The sequence below is a fragment of the Oncorhynchus mykiss genome, chromosome 21 (genome assembly GCF_057628025.1).
Source record: "Oncorhynchus mykiss isolate SJ-2025 chromosome 21, ASM5762802v1, whole genome shotgun sequence".
In the NCBI taxonomy this organism is placed as follows: domain Eukaryota; kingdom Metazoa; phylum Chordata; class Actinopteri; order Salmoniformes; family Salmonidae; genus Oncorhynchus; species Oncorhynchus mykiss.
In genome coordinates, this window is record NC_143042.1 from 17,066,520 (window position 1) to 17,077,576 (window position 11,057).

An 11,057-nucleotide genomic window follows, 5' to 3' on the forward strand; every position below is an offset into this window, starting at 1 on the left:
TTTGAAACAACTTTCCAACACTCCAGGCCTCGATAACCACCAAACCTTGATCTGATGATCCCATAAATCCAGTGGAAACGTCATTCAAAAACAGATGTCTGTCCCGATCGAGTTCACTGGTGCAGGAAACTGAGGGCCCGGAATAGGCTGATTGATACAACGTTGCAAGTTCGCTAGCGACAGCTTCCGCTGGAGCCAGTTGATGATTTGATCAAATGTTTCACTTCACTTGCAACAGCTCAAGTCAAGACCGGGAGAAAGAGAGGCAGACAAGGCGGAGTACATGAATGTGATTGAAAGAACCAGAATTTTCATCAGGATATTTGATTGTTTTTATTTTGTCAGCTTCAGGCCTATGTATTTGACTCAGATGACGATGGAAGTACATTTCCATGCGCTCATTTATTTAGCCAATGGATCATAGTGTAGTGTAGCCTATCAATGTGTCTATATACCCTACATTACTCATCTCATATGTATATACTGTACTCTATACCATCTACTGCATCTTGTCTATACCGTTCGGCCATCGCTCGTTTATATATTTGTATGTACATATTCTTATTCATTCCTTTACACTTGTGTGTATAAGGTAGTTGTTGTGAAATTGTTAGGTTAGATTACTTGTTAGATATTACTGCATGGTCGGAAATAGAAGCACAAGCATTTCGCTACACTCGCATTAACATCTGCTAACATGTGTATGTGACAAATACAATTTGATTTGAAATGGCAGACTGGTGCTCTCGCCTTAGTTGATTTTTAACTTTTAGATATTTTTATTTCATATTTTTATGATTAACCACGTAACGATGATTTTGAGAAACGAAAACATTATTATTGAAATGAAACTGTTCCACGAAAATGCGCATAAACAACTAATAATAACTGGCACCCAGATCGGTGTAAATTGTAGGGTACTAGGAGGTAACTAGCCCTCCCTAAGAACAATGTCTAATTGCTGACACATAAAAGCAATGTTTGAAAAAAACATGGGTAGGAGGGTCATGCTTAGGCAAATTAACTATTAAGGGAAATAAATTACAGTTTACACTTTGTTTAGGTATTTCATGAAATGTTTGTAGAAAAGGGGCGTTCTATAAAAGTACATTGGTAAAATATTATGGCATAGGGTTTCAAACGAGTGTGTTAAAATCCATTTAATCCGTTTTATTTAGAAATTCTTTAGTAAGTAATACTTAAAAGCTAAGTCTCGTTCTTATTTTAATTATTTAAATAAAATATGGAGGGGGGAAATAAATGGTGTTGCACATGTCACAATTAATATTCGCACTATGGGGAGATTTGATGTAAAGTCCCTCTTTAGCTCACCTGCACATTCATTTTCTGTTGTTCCTTTTCCATACAATCCATTATGTACAATTGCGCTAAATATTATTTTAATATTGTAAGATTTTAAATCCTAGCAGTCTTTAAAATGACATTCAGGATCAAAATGTTTTCAATAGCTGTTTTTAATCAATGAAAAAAATATTAATTGGAAAATTGGAAGTGAATATAACTAATAACATTAAATAATATTGGGGAGAATATAACATTTAATAACAACAACTCATAACTTAACTCATGAATTCAGTGTAACACTGATGTGGCAACTCTCTTATGCTCTGTTATTGCACAATTCTAATTTGTAGATAGGTCACAAATAAAGCTATCCCCAGTCAAATTGGAGCACAGCTCATGAGCCGACCTCCTGCACTGCTCACACCTTATCCAGTCCACACCTGTGACTGAAAACGGGGGAGATACTACTTACTATATGACATAACATGCTGTGGAAAATAGCTAAAAGGCTATAAAGTAACATTAACTGTAAAGCAAACAGTCACTAGTGGAAACATTTACAACTGCAATTAAGTCACGTTATCTTATTTAATGTATTTTACCACTCCTAGCAGTTTATGCTAACTAGCTTATGCTAACTAGCTAGCTGGATAGCATGTACTGCTAGTGAAGTTGCTAGCTAGCAAGTTAGCATAAACTAGCGCTAACCGGGCTAGTCATTGTCTAAATGACAGTTAACTAGTTTGGCACATTCATAGAAGCCAGTTATGAATGTGCTTGGGGGCGATGTTGCCCACAACAGACTCATCCAACATATTACTACTTTACTCTAAAATTATCTAAATTTTTCTCTCTAAACAAGTGGATTATTTATCTTAAGCCTTTCCTACGTGTATATTTAACAAATATATATATATAGATCTAACTTGATTGGAATATATCAACAACTTTTTCAAAATGTAAAACAATTGATCAATTTATCATCAAATTGTTTTGTTGACATATCCCCAAAAGTTGTGATGAAAGTGTTGGGGAAATAATTACCCTAAACTTTCCCAAACTTGAAACTCGAGCTGCCTATGGCCGCCTGCCCTGAGTCTACAAACACACACGCACACTTTTAAAATAGAGGTTCTCTAAGAAAAATATGTGGATCTTCTCCACTTGCACCATGTGAGGCTGGAGAAAGAGTGTTTCGGGATATTTCTTGAATGTTGTAGCTTGATGTATTACCAGTAAATAATGCAGACAAAGTAGGTAAAGGATATAAGTAGAGGACAAGGATTAAAACTAAAATCAAACGTTAAACTTTGTCTCAACTCAATTTCTTGACTGGCTCTCTGGCATTTAGGCAAGCCTACACAAAAGTTGGAAGGATGTCAATCTGCATTTTTATAGCTTATAGTAGCTTAGAAATCACTTAGGCAATACAAATCCATAAATTGAATCAACACCTATTATTGGCAACAACAAAAAATCGGTCAAAATTGGACACTTTTCCATTCATTTCGATACAAAAATAGCAACTTCCTCTGTCTAGTATTGCAGTTCTGGTGAAGGGAACAACGTAAGAGTTTGTCACCTCGCTCCGCCTATTTCTCTCTGGTAACAACAAACAGCGCCAAACTGCTGTAACCGTTAATGGACCGAACCCCGGTGTGTTGCGTTCCTAACGGTACAATGGACCCGTTATGGAAAAAAGTCAACTCATTTACTGGACCTATTCCCCGGTCGAGACACGGACACCGAGCAGCGGCTATTCGGGAACTTATTATCGTGTTTGGAGGTGGAAACGAGGGGATAGCGGAGGAGCTCCATGTTTACAACACCGGTAACGTTAGGCTAACACGTTAGTTAACTAGTTTGGCTAGCTAATGGACGCTACACATTTTGCGTTTGAGAAGTGAGCTAGTTAGCTATTTGGTTTTCCTAGCCGTCTGGTGCGACTAATATGTTAATGCCTTGAAAGTTTCACAAACATTCCCTGAAGCGCAGCAGTCAGCTTGCTTACCAGGCTAACGTTAGCTAGTTAAGCAAACCAACTTTTGCTCGGTCTCTGTCCCTTTGTCTAGTTTCTAAGCAGTGGTTTCTCCCAGCGGTGAGAGGGGACATCCCTCCAGGCTGTGCTGCCCATGGGTTTGCCTGTGAGGGAACCCGCATCCTGGTCTTTGGAGGCATGGTGGAGTTTGGCAAATACAACAACAGCCTGTACGAGCTACAGGTGAGGCTCTCTCACTCAATAGTGTCTTCAGTAATAGGGATCCTCTTGTCATGTTTTATGTATAAGGTGAAGAGTGTGCAGCAACATTGTCATTCACAGTCCTGTAGCTCTGATGGAAGGTCTTCACAAGTACAGCGTCTTCCCCCCTTAGATTGTACAGTAGATTGTATGTATTCACTGATGGATAAGATGCCATAGTTGACCCCTTGTCTATCAGGCGAGCCGCTGGCTGTGGAAGAAGTTGAAACCCAGGCCACCCAAGAACGGCATGCCGCCCCCCTGTCCCCGCCTCGGACACAGCTTCACCCTCATTGGGAACAAGTGCTACCTGTTTGGGGGACTGGCCAATGACAGTGAGGACCCCAATGGCAATGTCCCAAGGTATGGAGCTATGTACCTAGCTCCAACAGTCTCCAACGCAGCTTCTCTAATCAGGGTACTGAGGGTTGTGATTAATCATAAGAAACCTTAATGTTTGCTCTGTCACTGTTGATCCCACCTAGCCTGGACCCAGATCTGTTTGGCCACACCAATGACCATAGGAGTGGGAAAGATCTGGGACCAGGCTAGTTCTCATCCCTCTGGCTGTCTCTCTGTAGGTACCTGGATGACTTTTATGAGCTAGAGCTGCAGTCAGTGTCAGGGGTGAAGGGTTGGAACATTCCAGATACTAAGGGCGTGGGTCCGTGGGCTCGAGAGTCCCACACGTCGGTAGCATACACTGGGTCAGGCTCCCCCAAACTCTACATCTTCGGAGGAATGAGAGGCAGTCGCCTTGATGACCTCTGGCAGCTTGACCTCGGTAACCTCACAGCCTACTGCCATGCTTTGATGAACCACAATCTGACCACAACACTTTGAATGAACTAACCTCCTTGGTGTGAATTCAAGTTGCTGTAGCAGTAACCAACTTTCGGTTTCCATAAAACGCAACCTTGCATTCGTGGTCGTGGCGATGAAATCTAACTGGCTCTCTGAATCCACTCTCTTCTGTCTGCTCTTTAGAATCTATGACATGGTCTACACCTGACACTAAAGGACCCCCTCCTCTACCCAGAAGCCTTCACTCTGCCAACGTTATAGAAAACAAGTAATGGAAATAGTTATTTTGTGTGTGCTGTATATGTTTGTGTGGTATCATGGATGTTTGCCTAATATTTTTTTATTTTTTTTGCTTTGCCTCTGTGGGAAGGATGTATGTTTTTGGGGGGTGGGTCCCCGTTCCAGAGACAGACAAACCTAACACCCTCAGAGCTGAATGGATCTGTACCAACTCCTTATCCGTGCTCAACTTAGGTCAGTATCATACCCTAAGTGATTAGCTTGTAATAATGAGTATCTGACTGGTCACATAACAGGCATTCCATTTAGTTAAATTCATATTTTGAGAATCATATTGAATTGAACCCAGTAAGGTTAAATCAATCACATTTATTTATAAAGCCCTTTTTACATAAGCAGATGTTACAAAGTGCTTAAATAGTTGACCCCTTTTCCTGTTGATCTCAGACACCATGACATGGCAGAGCCTAGGCCCAGATCAGCAACAGGGGCAGACAGTGAGCCAGGGTGACCAGGAAGAGGCCCAGCCCAGCAGCGGGGGACCCCGAGCCAGGGCAGGCCACTGTGCTGCCTCTATCGGCTCCCGCCTCTACATCTGGAGCGGCCGTGACGGCTACCGGAAGAGCTGGAACTACCAGGTGTGCTGCCAGGACCTATGGTATCTGGAGACAGGTGAGGAGAGAGACAAGGATACTATTAATATCAGCACATGTCTTATTACTGTAGCTCAATATGTGCTGCAGAGTCATACCATCTTTAAAGCCTATTTTTACATTTTAATTTGACCTTTATTTAGCTAGGAAAGTCAGTGGAGAGAGTGTATTTCTCATTTGTTCACACTAGCAACCCTCAGATAAAGTTAAATGGATATTGCCACCTGCTCGGCCATTTTTCTGCTACAACCTAACTGCGACTTGTGGTGTTTTCAGAGCGGCCCTCCACCCCAGCAGCAGTACTACTGGTCAAGTCCACCGTCAGCATGCTCCATGTGGCCTGGCGCCCCCTACCTGCAGCAGAGTGTTACATCCTCCAGCTGCAGCCCGTCTCCCCCTCTAACACCCCAGACAACCCCACAGCCCGACCCAGCACAGGTGCCCAGGAGAGGAACCCCCTGGACCAAGGTGAGAGGAGAAATCTACCTGCTGCTCACACACAACCAATCAGAGACCACTAGTTTGAATAGAAATGACCACAGTGAATTTCACATGGCCTTGAGAGGATGCCAAGCTATTGGGTTTGAAAGTGGTTTTAAAGCAGAAGCCTTTGTCCAGGGCCATCTGGTCCATTCACAAGGCCAGGGTTGACATCTGTACCTGGCCAGGGTTGAAGGTTGACGCAGGCTAAGATATAATGAGCTAAGAAGAGGTACAGTGCCTTGCGAAAGTATTCGGCCCCCTTGAACTTTGCGACCTTTTGCCACATTTCAGGCTTCAAACATAAAGATATAAAACTGTATTTTTTTGTGAAGAATCAACAACAAGTGGGACACAATCATGAAGTGGAACGACATTTATTGGATATTTCAAACTTTTTTTAACAAATCAAAAACTGAAAAATTGTGCGTGCAAAATTATTCAGCCCCTTTACTTTCAGTGCAGCAAACTCTCTCCAGAAGTTCATGAGGATCTCTGAATGATCCAATGTTGACCTAAATGACTAATGAGGATAAATACAATCCACCTGTGTGTAATCAAGTCTCCGTATAAATGCACCTGCACTGTGATAGTCTCAGAGGTCCGTTAAAAGCGTAGAGAGCATCATGAAGAACAAGGAACACACCAGGCAGGTCCGAGATACTGTTGTGAAGAAGTTTAAAGCCGAATTTGGATACAAAAAGATTTCCCAAGCTTTAAACATCCCAAGGAGCACTGTGCAAGCAATAATATTGAAATGGAAGGAGTATCAGACCACTGCAAATCTACCAAGACCTGGCCGTCCCTCTAAACTTTCAGCTCATACAAGGAGAAGACTGATCAGAGATGCAGCCAAGAGGCCCATGATCACTCTGGATGAACTGCAGAGATCTACAGCTGAGGTGGGAGACTCTGTCCATAGGACAACAATCGGTCGTATATTGCACAAATCTGGCCTTTATGGAAGAGTGGCAAGAAGAAAGCCATTTCTTAAAGATATCCATAAAAAGTGTCGTTTAAAGTTTGCCACAAGCCACCTGGGAGACACACCAAACATGTGGAAGAAGGTGCTCTGGTCAGATTAAACCAAAATTGAACTTTTTGGCAACAATGCAAAACGTTATGTTTGGCGTAAAAGCAACACAGCTGAACACACCATCCCGACTGTCAAACATGGTGGTGGCAGCATCATGGTTTGGTCCTGCTTTTCTTCAGCAGGGACAGGAAGATGGTTAAAATTGATGGGAAGATGGATGGAGCCAAATACAGGACCATTCTGGAAGAAAAACCTGATGGAGTCTGCAAAAGACCTGAGACTGGGATGGAGATTTGTCTTCCAACAAGACAATGATCCAAAACATAAAGCAAAATCTACAATGGAATGGTTCAAAAATAAACATATCCAGGTGTTCGAATGGCCAAGTCAAAGTCCAGACCTGAATCCAATCGAGAATCTGTGGAAAGAACTGAAAACTGCTGTTCACAAATGCTCTTCATCCAACCTCACTGAGCTCGAGCTGTTTTGCAAGCAGGAATGGGAAAAATGTTCAGTCTCTCGATGTGCAAAACTGATAGAGACATACCCCAAGCGACTTACAGCTGTAATCGCAGCAAAAGGTGGCGCTACAAAGTATTAACTTAAGGGGGCTGAATAATTTTGCACGCTCAATTTTTCAGTTTTTGATTTGTTAAAAAAGTTTGAAATATCCAATAAATGTCGTTCCACTTCATGATTGTGTCCCACTTGTTGTTGATTCTTCACAAAAAAATACCGTTTTATATCTTTATGTTTGAAGCCTGAAATGTGGCAAAAGGTCGCAAAGTTCAAGGGGGCCGAATACTTTTGCAAGGCACTGTATATGTGTAAAGCTATGCTTGATGTGCTCGTTTTCTTCCAGATGTCCAGTCAGCTCAGGTCCCAGACGACCCCACCTCACAGGAAGCCCAGAATACATCCCAACAGGTCAGATGGTGACCCCTTACATACATATCCAGTTGTCTTAGCTACAGTGCTGGGAAAGTGCTATATTCAGATGGTTAGTACTGCCATTGAGACTGTAACAGCTAAGCTAAATGTTACACCCCGATTTGTTAATGCTACATTGACTGACACTGACTGACATCACCCCCCCCCCCCCCCCCCCCCTCCGCACGCCAGGAGGTGGCTTCAGGGCAGAAAGAGACTCCCATGGAAGTGTCAGAGGCTGTTAGAGACCCCCATCCAGAGGGGGAGAGTGATGCTAGTGGAAAAACACAATCCGAGCCCTTGGGACATGAGGCTGACCCCACAAAAACCTCCCAGCCCTCAAACACAGTGGTGAGCAGTGAACACCAGCCAGGTAACAGCATGGACCTCAAGCTAGCTTTTTACTCTACCAGGTTTGAATATCATCTGCATAAACAATGACAGTCCTTCCTCATTCACAGGACAAGAACCTGACACCACTTCCTCAGTTCTCAACACTGTCAAATGCAAGGTAGGACAAGAATACTAAAGAAGTTATTCATTTTCCTACCATAGAGACTGAAGGAAGTAATCCCTCACTGTGCCCTGTAGGTATCTGGTGAGAAATCAGGTGAGTCTGAGTGGTTTGATGCTGGAGTGTTCAAAACCCTGTTCTCTGAGGTTACCCACTACTACCTGCCACCTGGGAATGACTTTATTCCCACCATCTACAGCAGACCCACTAACACTAAAGAGGTAAGCCACATCTTGGTTTGAATCTTAATGAAAAAACATGCCCCCAGAATGTGTGCAGATAACATGCAGAAACCATCTTCAGCTAGAAGTCATTTTTTGTTAATTTGTCTCTAATCTGTTAATTGATTTCTGGATTTGACACACGCACACGTACCATTTTCAACACACCCCACTCCCACAGATTAAGTTGCAGGGGCCTCAGGACTATGAGTGGAGGGAGAAGCAGGAGCTGTGTCCAGGTGTAGCCTACAGGTTCAGAGTAGCAGGCATCAACAGCTGTGGTCAGGGAGACTTCAGCCCTACCAGCGAGTTCAAAACCTGCCAGCCCGGCTTCCCCGGAGCGCCCTCAGCTGTCAAGATCACCAAGGTACTGTACTCTACAACTGCAAACTCTACACTGAGAGAAGGTTACTGTTGAGGTGTGTAAATGAGGCCAAGCACATTAATAGAATGTGCTGCCAGCATTCGTTATTGTTCAACAGAGGCTTCCGAGAGCTCACGTGGGAGATTGTTGTGATTTCTTGCTGCCTGTTCAATTTCACTAGTTTTCTAGTTCCACAATATATTTCTCGTTTTATCATGTGTATCATTGTTTCTCCTAAATAACCTGCTTTTCCTCTCATCCTTTGTCCATCAACCACTGTCTCCCCCCAGGCTAATGACTCGGTCCACATCACATGGGACTCCCCCACCTCCCCGTCAGGTAAGATCTTGGAGTACTCCATGTACCTGGCGGTGAGGAAGAGCCGGTCCAGCAGCTCTGAGCGTCCTGGCCAGCTGGCCTTCATCAGGATCTACCGCGGCACCAAGACCTCTTGCACCGTCAGCTCCGCCCACCTGGCCAACGCCTACATTGACAGCTCCTCCCCCAACCGGCCAGCTGTCGTCTTCCGCATCGCCGCCAAGAACGAGCAGGGCTACGGGCCCGCCACACAGATCCGCTGGCTACAGGGTACGCTGCAAGACGGGTGGGGGGAGGGGGGAGGGGGGGGGGGGGTGGTTATCCAGACCCTGAATCAGTACTCTAGTGGGATACTGACTGCCACCAATGAGTGGTCTCTAACCATGGGCTCTGTCTCCTTTCAGATGCCAGTAAACTCAAAGCCTCGTCAACACAACCAGACGGCAGCCCCACGGAGGCAGAACAGGAGGCAGCAGACAGGTGAACAAGCTCTGCTCTCATCTGACTAAACCTTAGAAGGTTTATATGAGATGAGTTGTCTCTTGCCATTGTCAGGCTTGCTCTTTGTAGAGTTTGTGTTAGAGGACTTATTGTCATTTTTTTTTTCTCGTGTCTTGCAGCTCAGGTTGAAGATGGACTGCCAGACGCTCGCCGATACCCAGGAAAGATGATGTAACTAGTCAGAGGGCATGACTACTCTCCAACCGAGCCATGTCCCTCACAAAAAGGCTGTACAGAACTTATAGATTTAAGTTATTTTTTGGTTTTTTCTAATTGTTGTACATAACTGTTGCGTGTGTTAATTTCCACCTGTCATTTGACCATTTTGTATTACATTATAGTGTCAAAAAAGTTGCACTTCCATGACTATTTTTTAAGTTAAATAGATAACTGATGTTATGACCAGAGCATTTCCCCTCTTGTCAAACAGACAAGGAATGAACGTGCCTTAATGTATGAAGGGGTTTTGAATGGGGATGATGATCAACCGGCCAGCAACTGCTTCACAATAATTAACATGTAGCAAACTTGAATTGGATAATAGTGAGATATTTTGTGTATTTATCATTTGGGCCAAGTCAATGGTTGTATTTCAGCCTCAACATGCAGAGGTTTTTTGTTAAGTATAACATGATTCCAGCACAGCACTTCTTACATGCCTTGTGGGCATGGAATGTGATGGTTGAGTCCATCAATTTATGTTGTTCCATTTCATATTTATGGATACTGTTATTATCCTTTACTCTAAGGATTATTTTGTAGCCATAGGAAGTAAGCCATGTGTTTGAATCTTAAGCTATCTATACTTAAATACAGTGATTGCCACTACCTTTCCTCTCTTATAGCACTGTAGCTCACTATGCAATGTGGAAATCACTAGATTTCTTTGGGCTGCTCATGTTTACAAATTGAATAGTACATTTGATCCAGACATTAATTCCATCTGATTCCAAAGCTACTTTAGTATGGCGAAAGCGAAGATACATATGAGTTTTTATTTATTTATTGTTGAATCTTTAACATTTTTTACCATATGTTACTCAGTGAGTATGTAGCCCAGATCTCATTTTTGTTAATATGAGCTCAATGCAGGAGATAATTGTGTTTTAACATTCCTGTTTTGTTACAGGGTTGTATTGAAAAATAATCCAGGCGGCATGACTAACTGTTATCCCTGTACTCTTGGTAGGTGTATGTTGTACAATTTGTTAAATGAGAACTGAGAACATTTTGGACTTCTGTTAACAGTCCAAATGTGGTTAAAAAAAAATGACAAGAAATAAAACTGTTCTTGACAATCTGCTAATGAGCATTATTATCAGTGTGTGTGATTCTTGTCTGAAATCAGACCTTTTTTATTCAATTTGTGAAAATGAAAAATTCATTGTGGCGAGAGTTTTCCAAGAGCCTTTGTAATGTTGCAATTTAACCACATGGTGTTAAAATTGAAGT

At 42.8% G+C, this 11,057-nt stretch overlaps 1 protein-coding gene across 8 annotated transcripts; it reads left to right on the forward strand.

Annotated features, from left to right (window-relative positions):
* Positions 1–2,844: 2,844 nt before the first annotated feature.
* Positions 2,845–10,926, forward strand: LOC110500149 (host cell factor 2). Of its 8 annotated transcripts, none has more exons than XM_021577338.3 (16): positions 2,845–3,136; positions 3,378–3,526; positions 3,744–3,907; positions 4,126–4,328; positions 4,532–4,616; positions 4,719–4,822; positions 5,036–5,260; positions 5,518–5,709; positions 7,620–7,684; positions 7,880–8,060; positions 8,149–8,198; positions 8,279–8,422; positions 8,604–8,789; positions 9,077–9,374; positions 9,509–9,584; positions 9,725–10,926. In XM_021577338.3, exons 1-16 carry the CDS (start codon positions 2,947–2,949, stop codon positions 9,732–9,734), a joined length of 2,322 nt encoding a protein of 773 aa, XP_021433013.3. In that variant the 5' UTR covers positions 2,845–2,946; the 3' UTR covers positions 9,735–10,926. The 8 variants fall into 8 exon arrangements, with proteins under 8 accessions (XP_021433013.3, XP_021433012.3, XP_090070237.1 ...); XM_021577337.3 differs by having other exon boundaries at positions 9,730–10,926; XM_090214111.1 differs by having other exon boundaries at positions 2,864–3,136; positions 3,744–3,962.
* The last annotated feature ends 131 nt before the right edge of the window (positions 10,927–11,057 follow it).

Coding starts and splice junctions, on each gene's coding strand:
- LOC110500149 (XM_021577337.3), top strand. CDS start 2,947: ATGGACCGAACCCCGGTGTGTTGCGTTCCTAACGGTACAATGGACCCG. Junction 5,710..7,619: donor GAGGAACCCCCTGGACCAAG/GTGAGAGGAGAA, acceptor GTTTTCTTCCAG/ATGTCCAGTCAGCTCAGGTC. Junction 8,423..8,603: donor GACCCACTAACACTAAAGAG/GTAAGCCACATC, acceptor CCACTCCCACAG/ATTAAGTTGCAGGGGCCTCA.